Consider the following 20,027-nt stretch of genomic DNA (forward strand, 5'->3'; position numbering starts at 1 on the left):
TGGAAATACAAGGACCCTAAGGATCCCAATGGAAATACAAGGACCCTAAGGATCCCAATGGAAATACAAGGACCCTAAGGATCCCAATGGAAATACAAGGACCCTAAGGATCCCAATGGAAATACAAGGACCCTAAGGATCCCAATGGAAATACAAGGACCCTAAGGATCCCAATGGAAATACAAGGACCCTAAGGATCCCAATGGAAATACAAGGACCCTAAGGATCTCAATGGAAATACAAGGACCCTAAGGATCCCAATGGAAATACAAGGACCCCAATGGAATTACTAAGGATGCAGTGGAAAATTGCATTTATCTGAATGTAACTAATTATGTACATAACAGTAAATGATAACAAAGATAATTATTATTTATCAATGTTACATAGACAAGTAGGAATTTGGGACACCTAGGTCGCAAAAAATGTCCCCCTTCGATACCTACCACTGTCATAACCACAAGTTGCTCTGGACCTATTAATTAAATGAAATATACATACACCAGGAATACTGGTAAATATATAAATTTGTGGACTGTATATTAAAAATAATAAATAGTTATATATATACACAATTACATAACAGAAGGAAAATATATCTTAATATCACTCACCAATTTGACTGGAGATTAATGTGTATCATACTAAAAAAAACCTCACTCTAACTAAATTTATGAAAATAATGCTGGCCAGAATTACACACAAATCTAGAGAGCTTATCTGAGGTTCCTGGAGCTGTCTTGTCCAGTCGTCTGATATCTCAAGTTATGCAGGAATGCATATCCACCAATTTCGCCTCCTATTTGAGAGGTGTCAACACAATTTTAACCTCTAGAGCACGAAAAATTCTTCCCCATTCACCAACGTTTGTACAGAATTCAAAACCAAGATGGCGAGTCTCTTCTTTTTTTCGGTAACATACCTCTTTTAAAAATACAATATAGGGCATCTATTTACCTATAAATTACCGTATTTCCGGAAAATATATACAGTATTTTCCACAGATGCTAAGGATCCCAATGGAAATACAAGGACCTCAATGGAAATACTAAGGACCCTAAGGATCCCAATAGAAATACAAGGACCCCAATGAAATTACTAAGGGCCCTAAGGATCCCAATGGAAATTCAAGGACCTCAATGGAAATACTAAGGACCCTAAGGATCCCAATGGAAATACAAGGACCCCAATGAAATTACTAAGGACCCTAAGGATCCCAATGGAAATACAAGGACCTCAATGGAATTACTAAGGACCCTAAGGATCCCAATAGAAATACAAGGACCCCAATGGAAATACTAAGAACCCTAAGGATCCCAATGGAAATACAAGGACCCCAATGGAATTACTAGGGCCCTAAGGATCCCAATGGAAATACAAGGACCTCAATGGAATTACTAAGGGCCCTAAGGATCCCAATGGAAATACAAGGACCCCAATAGTAATACAAAGACCCAAAGGATCCCAATGGAGATACAAGGACCCTAAGGATCCCAGTGGAATTACAAGGACCCTAAAGATCCAATGGAAATACAAGGACCCTAAGGATCCCAATGGAAATACAAGGACCCCAATGGAAATACAAGGACCCTAAGGATCCCAATGGAAATACAAGGACCCCCAATAGTAATACAAGGACCCCAATAGCAATACAAGGATCTCAATGGTAATACAAGGATCCCAATAGAAATATAAGAAACCCAAATAGTAATACAAGGATCCCATTGGAAATGCAAGGACCCCAATGAAAATACAACGACCCCAATGGAAATAAGTCACTCTTGACTTTTTTTGGGCAAGAGTATTATCCTAGGTACTTTAGACCATGTATGATAATTGTACCTATGTGTACCTGTGACTAATTAAAGTTAGTAACTGAGTGGCTGTATAAAGGCTGGATAAGAGTAACGTGAGGGCTCCTCTACCTGGTACAACCTTGACTCCCAACCATCACACGGTCACCACAATGATGTCTAACACAGTGGAGCTCTGCAGGCAGCTCACACAAGCTAGGAATGAGCTTAATAATCTTAGGTGAGGTGCTTTTTTTACCTTTTATACTCCGAGATAAGGTGACACACTTGGGCACCAATGGAAATAAGTCACTTTGACTTTTTTGGGTTATCTTAGGTTCTCTACATATATATTGTTATGTATGTGTAATGCTGGTGAGGAGCTCTTGATCTAGGGAATTGGATCTGTGCTCTAGTTCCCTGAATTAAGCCTGAATGCCTTCCATTCCCCACCACCACAGGCGCTGTATAATCCTACGGGTTTAGCGCTTCCCCATTATAATAATATGTATGTGTAATCTATGTAACTATTTGTGTATAGCTGAATAAACTTACTTCCAGCTCCAGTGTTTCAAACTGAGAATCTTCATGTCTAAAATAAGGAACGACCCTAATGGAAATAAGTCGCTTTGATTTTTTTTTTTGGGGGGGGTTATCCTGGGTAATTTACACATGTTACTGTACTCACCTAATTGTGTAAAACAGCCAGAGCGGGAGTTGATAGGTCTAGGCCTTTCGTGTTTCGATCAACACATTATCAGGAGCTTGCAATATAGAAATGAGTAGGACGTCAGTGTAGATTCGTTACATAAAATTTTGTTGGGATTTTTAAACCTGGAGGGTTAGCTACTTAGGATAACCCAAGAAAGTCAGTGCATCATCGAGGACTGTCTATCTTATTTCCATTGTGGTCCTTCAGTCTTGTCCCCCAGGATGCCACCCACATCAGTCCACTAACACTCAGATCCCTACTTACTGCTAGGTAAACAGGAACAACAAGTGTAAGGAAACGTGCTCAATGTTTCCACCCGTGCCAGGGATTGAACCATGGACACTCAGTGTGTGAGGTGAGAGTGTTGCCTACCAGGCCACGAGACACCTAGATTCATTCAGGGGGATGTTCTTACTTCGAACAAAAATGTTCCTCTGAACAAATCTACTTGGACTTCCTCCTCATTTCTTCAGCATTGCAAGCTCCTGATGATGTGTTAATTGCAACACGAAAGGCCTATCATTCAACTCTCCCTGTGGTTGTTTTGCATATTGTATTGCTTGTTTGCAATTACTGCATGTGTTACTGTATATGATAATTGTACTTATGTGAATCTGTGCCTAAATAAATTTATTGTATTAATACTGGTAGAATTACCAACAATATGTTAAGTAAAAGGTCACAAGTGCAACTAATATGACATTTTTTTGTGGCAAAACGTCGCCACAATAAAATGTCGCATTAGTTGCACTTGTGTACTTTTAATTAAATAAACTTGCCCAAAATGCATTGCATACTAGTAGCTATCTTTTGTGTTTACCAATGCATTATTATATGTAAACTAAATTATTTTGTACTGTAAAAAAATAACTAGTTTGACATTCATGTAATCAGTTTCAAAGTTTTTTATCCTAGCAGTCTGGCAAGAGATTAATATTCATCTTTGATTGCCTGATCAGCCAGGTTATTGTTGCTAGTCCCTTCAAGGGAGGTTCCTTGATGCTCCTATGCTCCCCTTCCTTGGATTGAACTTGAATGCTTGCCATTCAGCCAGGTGCTATATAACACTAAGGGGTTTAGTGCCCTCCACATGAATATAATAATAATAATAATAATAAATAATGTTGTAGCCAATGGCTTTAGGCTGATATCAATAAGGTTTTCTTATAGAGTATTGCCGGTACAAGTATCCTACAAGTTCTTGTAAAAATACGAGACTTAAAATTCTTTTTAAAAAATCTCTACAAATATTGCATTGTTTTTTACAGTACAGTGGACCCCCGGTTAACGATATTTTTTCACTCCAGTAGTATGTTCAGGTGCCAGTACTGACCGAATTTGTTCCCATAAGAAATATTGTGAAGTAGATTAGTCCATTTCAGACCGCCAAACATACACGTACAAACGCACTTACATAAATACACTTACATAATTGGTCACATTCGGAGGTAATCGTTATGCGGGGGTCCACTGTACTTTGTCATTTTCAGGTCTATTATGTTACGTAGAAACTCGTTAATTTCAGGAAAAGGCTGCAGGGCTTACAGGCACAACATCGGAAAGATGTATCGCATCTGGAGAAGCTGCTGGCACACGGCCATTGTCTGAACGGTGACTTTCTGCAAGGATCTTCATGCAAGCCTAATTCTGGAGATGACACTAAATTAGATCTTTTAAGTGGCTGGAAGCCAATAGGTAAGTTATAGCCCAGAGTAACCAAAATTTTACTAGATTCAGTATTAATTACAGTATTACAAATACAGGTACCATCCGACTTACGACTGAGCTTGGTTCCGACCAACTGGTCGTAAGTTGAAATGGATGTAAGTTGAACCTTACTACTGAATATCAACATCACATTTTTGTAATGGCTTTATTTTATTGTTTTATTTTGGTATTTCATTTTTTACTTTACTTTTTATGCTGTTAGTACTGTATTTTATACTGTAAGGTTTAGGATAAACACTGTGTACAACACAAACAGTTGTTTATTTCCCAGAAATTTGGCATAAAACACACGGTCGTAAGTTGAGTGATCATATGTCAAGCAGGTCGTAAGTTGGATGGTAGGTGTACATATATGTGTATTATACTGATGTGATATAAAAAATGTATAAAACAGTATTCTAATACACTAAATCCTCGACTTACAAATATGTTGAGAATCTTCTGTACGTATTGTGTATAATGTCATTATTATATCATTATTGTGTGTAATACCATTATTATATATTATTGTGTATAATATCATTGTCCATGTTCACCTGACAGTAAAGTAGGTACTAGGGTGCTAGTTGACTGGTGTTGGTCGCATTCTGGGGATAAAACTGACCTAATTTACTCGAAATGCTCTGCATAACAAGGGACTTTCTATATAGTAGTATGTCATTGATGTCAGCTATGGTCTCTATAAGTTGTATCATGTACTTGTAGAAATACAAGTACTGTACATGGAGAAATACTTGTAGAAATACAAGCCCATGGTTATGCTCTACATAACTATGGGCTTTCAACATGCACTCAGGTGTCATCCATTTCTGTAAAATCAAAGTATCATGTTGAAATGAACTTGTATTTGTATTTATAATACCAAGAAGCTGCAATTAAAAATACCTCTTACTGCTAGGATTAAATTGCTTGTTAAGGAAATGTGTATAGGATATTTATTGGAACTTGTTTATCAACAGGGCACATCATATCTTGGTTTCGGACCAAAAATGGAACTCCACGGCAGGGGAGTGTGAGTAGTCTGAGCCGTGGTATTATGAAGGTGGACAAGAGTGTGTTCAATAATCCCCAGCATGCACTTGAAGGATTACATGAGTACTCCCATGTGTGGTAAGGCCCTTGGCTTATGAGGCATAGTTTTGACTTCCACTGATGTAACCTCCTTATGATGTATAGAAATATACATAGTTGGTTGAATATTATTGTCGGCAACTGGCCCAGTGGTTTAGGCACTGGCCTGGAGTTTTATGACTCACTAGCTGTGGATTCAGACCTTGCCCTTCCTGGAATGTAACTTTGTGTTGTTGGGGAGAACAGGGAATTTATATGGAAGTAATACTTGTGTGGTCACATAGTACACTTCAGGGAGACTGTTGATTGAAGCCATTCATAGCCCTTCATATTTCAGAGTGGTGTACTAGTATAGGCTTAAGCTCATAGTCTCCCACTTCAATATCTCCCAGTAGTAGCATATAACAACCCCTGACTGTCTTTAATTCTGGAGCCATCTTCTCATTATCAGATATGAATACTGTTGATGCCATCTGCTTCTAGCAAATCCCAGTTTTGTCAACATTAAAAATTTGTTGCAGTATGTAACCACCATCTATGATTCACCATAAATTATCCTGATTCTGAGGTAGCTGCTGTGGCCTCAGCAGCCATTCAATTGCTTCACTTTTCAAATCTTTCAGACTGCTATTGACTACACTAGCACCAAATTTTTGTGTCTGAACTCTCACCATCTTTATTTAACTCCTTACACCAACTCTTTTTTCCTTCTTTTAAATAACCTGTATTTACATTGCTGTGTAAGTACATGTTGCCATTTTTTTCCCCTGTAGGATCTTCTTTGTTTTTGATCAAAATGAAGATAAAGGTATGGGTCACAGCAAGACAAAAGTAGCACCTCCACGGCTCAATGGAGAACGAGTAGGTGTGTTCGCTACTCGATCTCCTCATAGACCCAATCCTCTAGGTCTGACATTGGCCCGATTGGAAAGAGTCCAAGGTATTGTGCCATTTTAATATTTAAGATTAATTTTGGATCATTTAACCAATTTAAAACTTTAAGAAATATATAAAAAATATATGCGGGTTTGTTAAAATAGATTAAGATAATATTTTATGGTCTATTTGTTCAGCAGGTGTACCCCAGGTTGACTTGAACAGCTGACCCAACTGTCTGTGGTGATTGATGACGCAACCTGACCATCACACCTATTTTTTCTCCATGGGGACGTGGAAAAGAATTCTTCCTCCATAAGCCATGCTTGTCATAAGAGGCAACAAAAATGCTGGGAACAATGGGCTAGAATCCCTTCTTCAGAATAGATTACTGAATTTAAAAAGAAAAAACTATATTCTTTTTTAGGTCACCCTGCCTCAGTGGGATATAGCTGATTTGTTGAAAAAAAAAAATGTTTAGCAGGATCTGTGTTTACAAGTTGCCAAAGTGGCTAAATAAGATTCTGACTGCTCTTGTCGGTAATATGCCTTCAACATTTATAACTCTATACTCTCGGTTAAACTGAAGGTGCAGAGTACATACTGTGATTAGTTACAATATCAGTTCACTATTTACTTTATTCCTTTTAAGATGAACTAGCCAACTTAGCCCTTTGAACCAGACAGTTTTCATAAAATTTAATTTTGCATCCTTGGTAATGCTTTCTTTTGTTATTGCATGGCTTTGAGTATTTCTCTCTCTTCTAGTTTGTCACATATTTATAATATGTTTTAAACCAGATTACTGTTACAAATTTGAACTTTTGATCTAATGTGGCTTAGGATTGTAGATGACATCCTTTGTTGTGTTGAATAGACAGGAATCTAGCACATTTCCTGACTGACTTAAATAACGTTGTCTCTAGTATTAGGTTCAAAATTTAACGAGGAGAGTACAGTAAGACTCTCGTATCCATGGGGGATACATTCCAAGGACCTGCTGCAGATATCGAAACTGCAGATAATAGCGAACTCTATATGTAAGTTGCTTTTCGTTGACATACGTACCTATTATAATCTACGCACAATAAGTGAAAAATTATTACTGATGGGAAGCACTTTACGGCTTCTCTTAGGTTTTGAAGAACTTCCACTACTTTTGCTCTGAGGCCATTATTAAGCAAAATTAAGGATTATTTTTGGGCCACGGTAAACCGTGGATAGATGAAACTGCGGATACCAAACCTGTGGATTCGAGGGTCCTGCTGTATTCTCCCCCTCTGCATTTGTGTGTCCCTGAGGATGTCTTGAAATAAAAACAAATGCTTGTGTCTCCACTATTCATTTTCCTATGGAACAGGTTAATGAGTATGAAGAGAAATTAAAGAGTATAAAATATTTAGGAGAGGGAACAGTTTAGTGTATTCTTAACACACTTTTTCATTGTTTCAGGTGACTGCCTGTACCTGTCTGGATTAGATATATTGGATGGAACACCAGTGTTGGACATAAAGCCTTATATTCCTCAATATGATGCTCCACAGCCTCTCTCATCTGCTTCGGAAAACTTTGCTGCACAAGAAAGAAGAAATGAAACCAGGGATTGTGGACTCTTTCAGGGTAAAAATTCAGAAAATGTGACGGAAATTATTGTTAAAGAGAATTCCTACTGTAGTGTGACTATTGCAGGAGGTTCACAGCCTAATAATAAACATAAAATGAAACAGAATGCTCCAAACTCTAAGCTGGTGTGTACAGAAGAAAATCCTGGTGGCAAAAAGAGCCAAAGAGAATTTTTGAAGGAAAAACTTTCTCTCAAGAAAGTAAATGAAACAATGTCTGACACAAAAATTGTTAACCATCTTTCACTGAAGCAGTGTGATGGAAGAGTCTTGCAACCTAGTGAAGAATCAGGCAGAGATGAGTGCAATGATTCAGGCAACTTAAATTTCTCCAGTACAAATTGTGGGAAAGATTTAATAGCGTGTGATAAAGGAGATTTCGCGTCTTGTCGATTCAAAGAAAACAGCACGTCTCGCATAAACAAAGGAAAGAAGTCACATTCCACATTGGGCAATAAAAAGCACATTAAGGCCCAGAATCATCAGGTGACTTGTAAGCCACTTAACCCATCAGGTGATGTGGGAAGAGTGGAAGAGGTGACTACAGCATCATGGCTTGAAGCCCCTCCATCATCATCACTTCAAGTGATTTTTAATCCAATTGCTGAGGCCCAAGTGAAGCTTTTTTCCAAATGTGCGGAAAAAGAGTGTTATCGGTAAGAATTTCACAACTAAATTCATTCTATTTTGCAGAACAACTATAGAAAAAATTAAACATTGAAGTTTTCATGTGCAAACATGCCAAAGTTTTTGGGATACAGCATGTTATATAGACTTTATGTTGCATTTTAGCTACATATAACTCCTACTGGGCTAGTGTTTTTTTGTGAATATCATAATACAATTTGTATTTAAGATCTATTAGTATTATTATAATCAAGGGGGAAGTGCTAAACCCATAGGATTATATAGCACCTGTGGGAGGGATATGGAATGTATTCAGGCTTAATTCAGGGAACTGGAGCACAGATCCATTTCCCTATTAGGTCTCTTAGTAGATTATCAGAAATGGTATTCCTGTTAATACTCAATGTAAGCTCTTCCTGCAGGCTCGAGTTCCTCGAAGATGGTGCCGAATTGACAAGTGCTATAAGTAGTGTGCTCAGTGAGGATCCACGCTCAGCATATCGAAGACAAAAGTGCTCCTCCCTTCTCTACTACTTTGCTGTTGATTCTGCACACATTACTGCTTGGTTTGAGGGGGGCACAGCTGAAGTACTAAGAGTCCATCCATTACAAGCAAACATGCAAAGAGAGACCAGTGAGACTTAGTCTAGAAAGGTGAATAGTGTACAGTATAAATGAACTATTAAGCCATTTTGATATAATAATCTCTTAAGTGCTTGGTATTGGCTAGCTTCAAGGGCATTTATAAATAGAAACCAAAGTTTTGGGTCACCCTACCTTAGTGGGAGATGGCTATTGAGGTAAAAAAAATATCCTCTTGTATTTGGCAAGAGCTCACCTTTTTTCTACAAGTTAAGAAACTGTTTAAGAAGACAAGAGCCACAACACTTGTGCCAATTGTAAGCAATAGATGTAATAAGGGATACCAGCATCTTGCAGTGACCTCAGATTTTACAAGTGACTAAGTCACCTGAAGATTTGTCCCAAGGAAAACTGAAATATAGCTAATGTATTTTTGGTAATGTGATTTTTTTTTTTTTTTTACACTAAAACTAATAGAACTTAAGCCTTGCTAGACTTTACGCAGTATAAAATAACTTGTTGGTATTTTACCTAACCTACATAGGATTTTGCATAATGCTCGGTGGCCGATACAGAATTAGTGCACATTTTTTGAATATATAATGTGGTATTTTAGTTCCTTGGGAGGGTGAATCTTCAGGTGATATCCTCTTTATTGTCCTTTCAAGAGGAAAGGGATGAAGGACTCTTGATCTGGTGAACTGGAGCTACCTTTTATTAAACCCAGTTGCTTCCCCTTCACCAGACACTGTAGGACCTGTGCAGGTTTAATGCTTCCTCATGATTAATAATAATGGTTATACCTGGAAATAAGAAGTATGTTCCCTGCACTTTGAAGGTTAGGTAGGGGATGCTAGAGGGTTATTTATGGTATGTCTGCCAAGACACCTATTGAACGAAGGTCTTTTCATTTTTTGGGGGGCCATCTTACCTGGTCGGAGTTTGCTGGCAAGGTAAAAATAATAGTGTACAGATTTTCCAGTATTTATTTTATTTCAGTACCTTACAATTTGTTTAAAGTATCATGGGGCACGAGATTTATCTGCATCCATTTCCAGGTGCAGTAACAATGTTTGGTTATTGGAGCCATAGCTGGATTAAGATTTTGTTGGTCCCATGGCTACAGGAACCCTGAGGCCCCAGTGGTATTTTCAAAAGAAGAAAAATTAATCACAGCAGTCAACAGTTCATCATATATGTGATGTAATAACAGTATGATTATAAACTTACATCAGTAACTGTCAACACATTTCACTTAACCTCTGGAGGCCCTCCAGATGGCAGAGACCCTTGGGCTGCAGCACCTAAACCCCATGTCTTAATCCAGCCCTGATAGGAGCATGCCCCAGCATTCATGGTTTTTCAACACAGTTGTACCAATGTGCCATGCAGAAACATTGGTAACTGAACTGAATTCCTTATGTTATATTTTCCATTAACTTTTTCTTCAGCCACACTAGTCAGTTGGTGAGTATTAATTTATTTTTTTAAGGAGCTTAGATATATATTAGTGATAGATTTTTTATTTGAGTATTAATTTTAATACAATAGTTTAACATAGTATACAATACAATGAGATATAAACTTTTCTGTTAAAAGTAATACAGGTTGAGTACATTTCACGATTATAATAATACAATAATGATGTTATTGGAGGATAGATGGGCTAATGAGAGCATAGGCAATGGGGTCGAAGAGGTATGGGGTAGGTTTAAAAATGTAGTGTTAGAGTGTTCAGCAGAAGTTTGTGGTTACAGGAAAGTGGGTGCAGGAGGGAAGAGGAGCGATTGGTGGAATGATGATGTAAAGAGAGTAGTAAGGGAGAAAAAGTTAGCATATGAGAAGTTTTTACAAAGTAGAAGTGATGCAAGGAGGGAAGAGTATATGGAGAAAAAGAGAGAAGTTAAGAGAGTGGTGAAGCAATGTAAAAAGAGAGCAAATGAGAGAGTGGGTGAGATGTTATCAACAAATTTTGTTGAAAATAAGAAAAAGTTTTGGAGTGAGATTAACAAGTTAAGAAAGCCTAGAGAACAAATGGATTTGTCAGTTAAAAATAGGAGAGGAGAGTTATTAAATGGAGAGTTAGAGGTATTGGGAAGATGGAAGGAATATTTTGAGGAATTGTTAAATGTTGATGAAGATAGGGAAGCTGTGATTTCGTGTATAGGGCAAGGAGGAATAACATCTTGTAGGAGTGAGGAAGAGCCAGTTGTGAGTGTGGGGGAAGTTCGTGAGGCAGTAGGTAAAATGAAAGGGGGTAGGGCAGCCGGGATTGATGGGATAAAGATAGAAATGTTAAAAGCAGGTGGGGATATAGTTTTGGAGTGGTTGGTGCAATTATTTAATAAATGTATGGAAGAGGGTAAGGTACCTAGGGATTGGCAGAGAGCATGCATAGTTCCTTTGTATAAAGGCAAAGGGGATAAAAGAGAGTGCAAAAATTATAGGGGGATAAGTCTGTTGAGTGTACCTGGTAAAGTGTATGGTAGAGTTATAATTGAAAGAATTAAGAGTAAGACGGAGAATAGGATAGCAGATGAACAAGGAGGCTTTAGGAAAGGTAGGGGGTGTGTGGACCAGGTGTTTACAGTGAAACATATAAGTGAACAGTATTTAGATAAGGCTAAAGAGGTCTTTGTGGCATTTATGGATTTGGAAAAGGCGTATGACAGGGTGGATAGGGGGGCAATGTGGCAGATGTTGCAAGTGTATGGTGTAGGAGGTAGGTTACTGAAAGCAGTGAAGAGTTTTTACGAGGATAGTGAGGCTCAAGTTAGAGTATGTAGGAAAGAGGGAAATTTTTTCCCAATAAAAGTAGGCCTTAGACAAGGATGTGTGATGTCACCGTGGTTGTTTAATATATTTATAGATGGGGTTGTAAGAGAAGTAAATGCGAGGGTCTTGGCAAGAGGCGTGGAGTTAAAAGATAAAGAATCACACACAAAGTGGGAGTTGTCACAGCTGCTCTTTGCTGATGACACTGTGCTCTTGGGAGATTCTGAAGAGAAGTTGCAGAGATTGGTGGATGAATTTGGTAGGGTGTGCAAAAGAAGAAAATTAAAGGTGAATACAGGAAAGAGTAAGGTTATGAGGATAACAAAAAGATTAGGTGATGAAAGATTGAATATCAGATTGGAGGGAGAGAGTATGGAGGAGGTGAACGTATTCAGATATTTGGGAGTGGACGTGTCAGCGGATGGGTCTATGAAAGATGAGGTGAATCATAGAATTGATGAGGGAAAAAGAGTGAGTGGTGCACTTAGGAGTCTGTGGAGACAAAGAACTTTGTCCTTGGAGGCAAAGAGGGGAATGTATGAGAGTATAGTTTTACCAACGCTCTTATATGGGTGTGAAGCGTGGGTGATGAATGTTGCAGCGAGGAGAAGGCTGGAGGCAGTGGAGATGTCATGTCTGAGGGCAATGTGTGGTGTGAATATAATGCAGAGAATTCGTAGTTTGGAAGTTAGGAGGAGGTGCGGGATTACCAAAACTGTTGTCCAGAGGGCTGAGGAAGGGTTGTTGAGGTGGTTCGGACATGTAGAGAGAATGGAGCGAAACAGAATGACTTCAAGAGTGTATCAGTCTGTAGTGGAAGGAAGGCGGGGTAGGGGTCGGCCTAGGAAGGGTTGGAGGGAGGGGGTAAAGGAGGTTTTGTGTGCGAGGGGCTTGGACTTCCAGCAGGCATGCGTGAGCGTGTTTGATAGGAGTGAATGGAGACAAATGGTTTTTAATACTTGACGTGCTGTTGGAGTGTGAGCAAAGTAACATTTATGAAGGGATTCAGGGAAACCGGCAGGCCGGACTTGAGTCCTGGAGATGGGAAGTACAGTGCCTGCACTCTGAAGGAGGGGTGTTAATGTTGCAGTTTAAAAACTGTAGTGTAAAGCACCCTTCTGGCAAGACAGTGATGGAGTGAATGATGGTGAAAGTTTTTCTTTTTCGGGCCACCCTGCCTTGGTGGGAATCGGCCGGTGTGATAATAAAAATAAAAAATAATAATGATGTTGATTGTAATATACTGTACATATTGTAAATTTTAGTCGTAACCCGAGAACAACTTGTAAAGCAATAACTGTTTTTTTCAGAATAGTCGAGTGTATGTTTGAAGAATGAGTTACAGTACAGTGGTTGGAACAATCCACAAACAAGCCAGACTTAGAGACATAACTTACAATACTGTTTCAGTGCAGTACGGACTGAGCTGTCACGAGTTTCCTCTTAAGTGTGGGTTATTTGTGAAGTGTACGTTTATTTTGCTATAATTCTCAAAAATCAGTCTGAAGATCACAAAATTAATCTACTGTACTAATTGGTATTAAAAATAGTAATATAGGGGCTGCTGTAGAAAAGGTTGGAGGGAAGGGATAAAGGAGGTTTTGTGTGTGAGTGGCTTAGACATCAAGCAGGAATATGTAAGCGTGTTAGATAAGAGCGAGTGATGGCAAACGGTTTTTGAGATCTGATGAGCTGTGGAGTGTTAGCAAGGTAACATTTTGTGAAGGTATTCAGGAAAACTGGTTAGCCAGACTTGAGTCCGGGAGATGGGAAGTACAGTGCCTGCACTCTTTAGAAGGGGTGGGGATACTGCAGTTTGGAGGGGCATTTGAACTGTGGTATCTGTCTGTCAAGACAGTGATAGTGTGAATGATGGTGAGAGTATTTCTTTTTCAGGTTACCTTACCTCAGTGGGAGACAGCCAGTTGAAAAAAAAATTATGCAGAATTAGGTTAGTGATAAATTTATTTTGCCAGTGTAAAGTAAAAATTTGCATACCATGTTAATCACTACAGGTTTAGTGCTCCCTCATAATAATATATACCATGTTAATTTATGTAAACATATCTCACTTCACAAGAAAAATTAAAAGAATTCGATTTAATGTCTACCTATAATTCATATTTTTTTTTTTTTTTGGGCTACTCAGTACCTGTACCATAAGTAGTGAATTACTGTCATTAATCTATTAGTGCAATTCTCATTTTATTAACAAATTATTATTATTACTGTAACATAAGTATTTCTAATTATCACTTACATTTTAACACATACATATTGCAGCTTTCTAATAAATTCCTTCTATATAATGCAGTTTTTCTTAAATGTGATTGAAAAGGGATATACAAAATTGAATACCACCTTTGTGGTAGTTGCTGTTAAAGTTTGGATTAATTTTTCAGTTGCATTTATGAAAAATTTCACAAAATAGAGGTCCTTTATAAGAGATGACTGTATATACTTTTAACCCTTTGACTGTCGGGCCGTATATATACGTCTTACGAGGTACCGTGTTTGACGTATATATACTCATAAATTCTAGCGGCTTCAAATCAAGCAGGAGAAAGCTGGTAGGCCCACATGTGAGAGAATGGGTCTGTGTGGTCAGTGTGCACCATATAAAAAAAAATCCTGGAGCACGCAGTGCATAATGAGAAAAAAAAAAACTCCGACCGTTTTTTTTAATTAAAATGCTGACTTTGTGGTCTATTTTCGTATAGCATTTATGGTTGTATTCTCATTTTCTTGGTCTCATTTGATAGAATGGAAAACATATTATAGAAACAGAGGTGATTTTGATTGATTTTACTATAAAAAGAACCTAGAAATGGAGTCAAAGTTGGGGAAATGTTTGATTTTTGCCAATGTTCAAAAGTAAACAAATGATGCCATTGTCCAATAAATGTCCAACTAGCCATTCTAATATGCAGTCACTAATGGGTTGATGTTATTTATACAATTATTACAGTATTGCAGTAGTCTGCATAAGAGTAAGTCTTCTATTCTTTGTTTGAATAAAAATTCAAAATAGAAAGCAAGAGTAATATTAGAGGGACCTGGAGACATGACTGATGAGCAAAGAAAATGTTATTTTAGAGCCAGGAATGTCTGCATTGTTCATTCTGGACCTTATTTTCAAATTGTCATATTTTTTAGTTTTTGTGAATTGGCCAAATTGCAAATTTCTGACCACATTATTAGGTAGTTTAAATCGGTAAATGGGCAGTTTCGTGTACTCAATCGATAGAAAAAATGGAGTTCTAAAGAAATAGCTATGAGTTTGGGCGACTGGATTAATGGAATTAGCTGAAAATAGGGCTCAAAGTGGGCGAAATCGCCGATTTGTAAACAGCGCCGAGGTCGCTAACTTCGCGATAGCATAATTCCGTCAGTTTTCCATCAAATTTCGTTTTTTTGGTGTCATTACAATCGGGAAAAGATTCTCTATCATTTCATAAGAAAAAATAATTTTTTTTTTTTTTGAAATTTTGCGACACCAGGAGACACCTCAGGATTGGGGGTTGCGACAGTCAAAGGGTTAAAATATTTTTTTTTTTACTTCAGATTTTGTCCATAGCACTGCACAAACAGTGAGCTATACAAACCATACCATGGGCTGGGTTAGAACCCGCGATCAGAGAGTCTCAAAACTCCAGACCGTTGAGTTTTGAGACACACTGATCACGGGTTCTAACCCTGCCCGTGGTATGGTTTGTTTGCAATCATGGCACTGCAATTTCGTGTGTCATGTTGTGAGCTATACAGTTATTGCTGTATTCCACTATCTTCAGTTAGTTATTTAAAGAACCGTGCAATGCTTTGTGAATTAAGCATTCAAGTAGTTTATTCTTGACAAGAATTCATGTAAAGTTTCATTTCAGTGTTAATGCAGTGAAATGAAACTTTACATGCATAGCATCTGTGAAATGCAATGAACGGTCAGTTTTTATAACAAACTTTTATCGAGACATTTCATTGTGTATAGCAAAACATTGTCCCAATTTTTTTTTTTGTTTTCAATGCATCAGCCTTATCCCACCAAGGCAGGGTCATCTAAAAAGAAAAATGAAAGTTTTTCTTTTTATAGTTAATTTATACAGAAGGGGTTACTAACCCCTTCAAGCATTATATTCACCTCTTATGATATGCATGGCTTATGGAGGAAGGATTCTTTTCCATGTCCCCATGGAGATGTCCCAATATTATTATTATATTCACAAAATGTGCACAGCCTGTATGGGTCACAAAGTGCTAAAAGGCTGAGATGTTCTCCCAACAAAAGTTTGTTCAATTTGTCTTTTCTTTGCCATCAGTTAGCAGTTTTACCTACTAATTTCCTACATTCCATATTATACCTCAGATGTGGGACAAAGTTTTGTATTCTCATTATGTTCATTGATAGAGTGATGGGGTACTGAGTGCTTTCCAGTTTCATGTGTTTGTGTAATATTTCTTAGCTTTTGCTTCACAAAATAGGTTTGTTCATATACATATGACTTGTTTGGTAATCTTTTCAACCATGTCTTATTTTTCATTCCAAATAAATACAGGTGCTCCTCGACTTGTATCCTAAGTCCAATATGTGATAAATAACTACTGTCACAGAATAAATAATTACTTTAACTCGATAACGGTATTAAAAAGTAAATGAATGCAAGGAGTGGTTTGGGATATTGGCAGTTTGGAGGGATATGTTGTGTGTCTTTATACGTATATGCTTCTAAGCTGTTGTATTCTGAGCACCTCTGCAAAAGCAGTGATAATGTGTAAGTGTGGTGAAAGTGTTGAATGATGATGAAAGTATTTTCTTTTTGGGGATTTTCTTTCTTTTTTGGGTCACCCTGCCTCGGTGGGAGACGACTGACTTGTTGGAAAAAAAAAAGTTATGAACTTGCCACCTTCATGCTGGGTAATAATCTTAAGTTTCATCTCCAAAGTAATTGCTTTTGCACCATCACAAAGTCAAAATATTGTAAGTCAAACCATCATTAAGTCGAGTTGAGGAGCACCTGTATCCTATCCTTACCTATCCTGTGTGTTGTGATCATATCTCCTCCTGTTCTTCATTCCAATGACAAGGTCTAACATTCCCTCTTCATAACTCATTTCCCACTACTTAGGCACCACCAGTCTGGGTCACACCTATAGACTTTCATGTTACTACTTTTACTAGCTGAGGTTTCCATACATTTGCACATCGAAGAAAATTATTTTGAGCTTAGCTTTATCTTTTTTAAACTATTTGTGGACCCATATCAAAAGTTTTCTTACAGTATAAGTATATACACTTCACCTATCGTCCCTATCTCCGTTTGACCTCTGTTCATTTATCAAGTCTTCACAGATTTATAGGCATGACCTTCCATATTAGATTCTAGAAATTTAGTGCTTTCAATTATTCAACATTGTCTCTAACAGTTTTTGTGTTTCACTCATTAGGAAGATTGGTGTATAGTTTACTTCTTCCTGCCTGTCCCCTTTATTTTGCAGCCCCCTTTTTGTGAGAGATTATGGTGTACCTATTTTTTATTACCTATTTGTAGCTATACAATGCTCTGCATACTAATGGGCTTTTTGCATGCACCCATCTTTGTACACACATTGTAGAATGCTGAAATAATGAATCTTCCATCGTTACAGGAACAGTCATGGTTTTGGTGTCCCAACTTCATTGTATAATTTTAAAGAAAAGACATTCCAGTTCTTGTTACACTTATTCCATTGTTCAATCTCTATTTGTGTGCATGTGTGGATTCAAGACTCCGCTTCTAACACTGCTTCCTAAATTACGTTTATTAGCATTACTGAATGCTGCATGTATTGTGTATATATGAGGGTTCCATCAAATTAAAAATCTCTCAATATTTTCAGATAGGTAGATGCATGCATCAACCATGGATATCAGTTCATGACAAAAGGGCCACTGTGGCCATTGAATCGAGTGGGAGAATTGTGCCTCTCAGTTTTTTCTAAACTGCGTGTGCTTAATGTATGATTATGAATGCTCTCTTGTTCCTTATTGACCAACACTTCAAATGTTGATGTAGGTGATTCGTAACCACTGGGCAACTTGGCATAATTAAGCCTTGCTATGCTCTTCAAAGAATTATGGTTCATATTTTGATGTAACAGATCATTGAAGTTTTGACTTTGGGAAAATTGTCTCGTGTTTGGTCTTGCTTGGTAAATGTTCTTGTCTATTTGCATGCTGAGCTGATTGTTTCTGTTATAAATATTGGGTTTATAATGTGTGATCTTGTTAAAATAGTGTTCATGGTCATGTTGACGAGCAATTAGAGGGCCACGGCTGAAGTATGGCTCCCCATAGGACACACTTGGAGGGTAATGCAAATGACTTCTCTGAATGCTACTATGAAGTGTTTTGTCTCTGGTTATTGCTGGATAGTATGGTTTTAGAGGTGTTCTTGCATAAGTGCTCTCACTCTGTCTCCTGTTGTTGCTATTAAGAGATAGTGGAGTTTCTGAAGAAATTGGAGTCCTGTAGTTCTTAGTATGTATATTATTTACTGCTTTATTAGCTCTATTGTTTATCCCATCTGTATTGTGATTAGGCAAAGCATGAAAAACTGAAGAATGTAAAGGAGTTTTGTTTTCTTTGTAGAATATACTAGTCAGGTCATGAATGGATAATTCAGTGCCTGGGTCACTCTTGTAAGGCTGATGCTGATTACTAGAAAGTACTCTAAACTTGTCTAGTTGCAAATCTTGCCGTCCTAATTGTTGGTGTATATTTGGAGGTTTGGGGAAGGGTTCTGTGTTAGGAATGGGGTGTGGGTTGTTGTGTAAGGGAAAAAATGGGTTTTGGGCAAGACTATTTGTTACTCTTGTGTTCATTGCTGGTGCTATTGGGGTTAAGCTTTGCTGATTTACCTTTTGATTTTGAATGTAACTAGAAGCATGGTTGGTATAGTCTTGGTTTGGAAAACGATTAATCTGGCGTTGCCCAACATTTGGTGGATTGTATGGTAATGAAAGCTGAGGGATTCCCCTTAAATTAGGAAAATAACTTACACCATTATTCCTAGGGCTAACTACATGGTGTCGATTAATATACCCCTGTGGCAGCAAGTCGTGACCTCTGTGCCAGTGGTGGATCAGTGGCTCGGGTATTGGCAGTTCTTCTTCAGTTGTAGTAGTGATTTTTAGGGTATTGTAAGTGGTGCTACCATCAGTATTGCCACCACTGAATGTTGACTCTTGTAATTCCTGGCCAGCAGAACTTGTGTTGAAGGCTGAGTGCCATGTTTCTCCATCTGGATAATTGTCATCATGCTGTAAAAATAAATAATAATTGTTTTAAAGCTGTTTTATTTTCCACTGATTGTTTTGATAAATTTTGAAGTCCACTAAAATGTGTACAATGCCAATATAAATTAAATAGCAATTACAATTATGTTAGAGGCACAAACTCTTGCTCAGGGTAAAACTTTGCCTTGTATTATTAATAAAAGTAATAATAGTCATTAAGAATTTAGTGTTTGATGAGATTAAGTAAATGTTGATACTTGCTGGAAGCTTAATGTCAATAAGGGGGGTCTTGATCCAAGGAATTAAACCTGCTCTCCTGTTCCTCAGATCAAAACAATGCCTCCCAAGTGCTCTATAAGCAATACTGCTTTAGCGATCTCTTTCTAAACGTAATAATTGACAAAACTAGCTTTTTATTGCATAATTTAGATCCTGTGGAAGTTAACACACTGTTTTAGATGCTTTTTTTTTCCAAGGAGGATATTTTTATACTAGGGAAGGACTTCATCCAAGGAATTTGAGCTCCCTCCTCTTTCTCGGATCAAAACCTACCGCCTTTCATTCCCCAGGTACTGTAGGACTCAAAAGTTTAGCATTTCTAGATGAATATTATTATTCCTCATCCATAGATTTGCAGTTACTCTCCCTTTCTTCAGATCAAAAGTGAATAACCTTTTCTCCGCCTCTTTCAGTCCCAAAACACTATTTACCCCTACAAGTTCAGCACTTCCCAATGATTTATTCTGGGTGCGTTGTTTTCAAGGTGTAATTTCAAGAGGCAGCTACTGACACTGGCTGGAAAAAGGTGCTAAGGGGAACCTGTCTTGAAGCAATGTTATTATTGGTTTTATTTGGGGGGCAGACCCCTCAAGGAAGGTTCCTTGATGTTGGTGAGGGGCTCTTGATTTAGGGAATTGGATCTGTGCTCCAGTTCCCCGAATTAAGCCTGAATGCCTTCCACATCCCCCCCCC

At 37.9% G+C, this 20,027-nt stretch overlaps 2 protein-coding genes across 6 annotated transcripts in view; one reads left to right on the plus strand and one right to left on the minus strand.

Moving 5' to 3' along the window:
* The first annotated feature begins 1,883 nt into the window (after positions 1–1,883).
* On the plus strand, positions 1,884–19,108 carry LOC128702859 (tRNA (adenine(37)-N6)-methyltransferase). 5 transcript variants are annotated; one of them, XR_008409166.2, is made up of 9 exons: positions 1,884–2,034; positions 4,031–4,200; positions 5,193–5,343; positions 6,078–6,244; positions 7,633–8,458; positions 8,852–9,083; positions 10,070–10,478; positions 13,097–13,737; positions 17,427–19,108. XR_008409166.2 is itself a non-coding variant. In XM_053797298.2 (7 exons), exons 1-6 carry the CDS (start codon positions 1,967–1,969, stop codon positions 9,072–9,074), a joined length of 1,605 nt encoding a protein of 534 aa, XP_053653273.1. In that variant the 5' UTR covers positions 1,884–1,966; the 3' UTR covers positions 9,075–9,083; positions 13,683–15,422. The 5 variants fall into 5 exon arrangements, 2 of the variants coding, with proteins under 2 accessions (XP_053653273.1, XP_069958676.1); XR_008409168.2 differs by having other exon boundaries at positions 13,683–13,737; XR_008409169.2 differs by lacking the exon at positions 10,070–10,478 and having other exon boundaries at positions 13,683–13,737.
* The window catches only part of LOC128702860 (uncharacterized), a 40,336-nt gene continuing 37,736 nt past the window's right edge, over positions 17,428–20,027 (minus strand). The window contains exon 4 of the mRNA XM_053797299.2: positions 17,428–19,079. Coding sequence (XP_053653274.2) covers positions 17,688–19,079 — 1,392 coding nt within the window. The 3' untranslated portion in view covers positions 17,428–17,687. The remainder of the gene's footprint in view (positions 19,080–20,027) is intronic.

The sequence above is a fragment of the Cherax quadricarinatus genome, chromosome 82 (genome assembly GCF_038502225.1).
Source record: "Cherax quadricarinatus isolate ZL_2023a chromosome 82, ASM3850222v1, whole genome shotgun sequence".
Classification (NCBI taxonomy): Eukaryota; Metazoa; Arthropoda; class Malacostraca; order Decapoda; family Parastacidae; genus Cherax; species Cherax quadricarinatus.

Coding starts and splice junctions, on each gene's coding strand:
- LOC128702859 (XM_053797298.2), top strand. CDS start 1,967: ATGATGTCTAACACAGTGGAGCTCTGCAGGCAGCTCACACAAGCTAGG. Junction 2,035..4,030: donor AATGAGCTTAATAATCTTAG/GTGAGGTGCTTT, acceptor CGTTAATTTCAG/GAAAAGGCTGCAGGGCTTAC. Junction 4,201..5,192: donor AAGTGGCTGGAAGCCAATAG/GTAAGTTATAGC, acceptor GTTTATCAACAG/GGCACATCATATCTTGGTTT.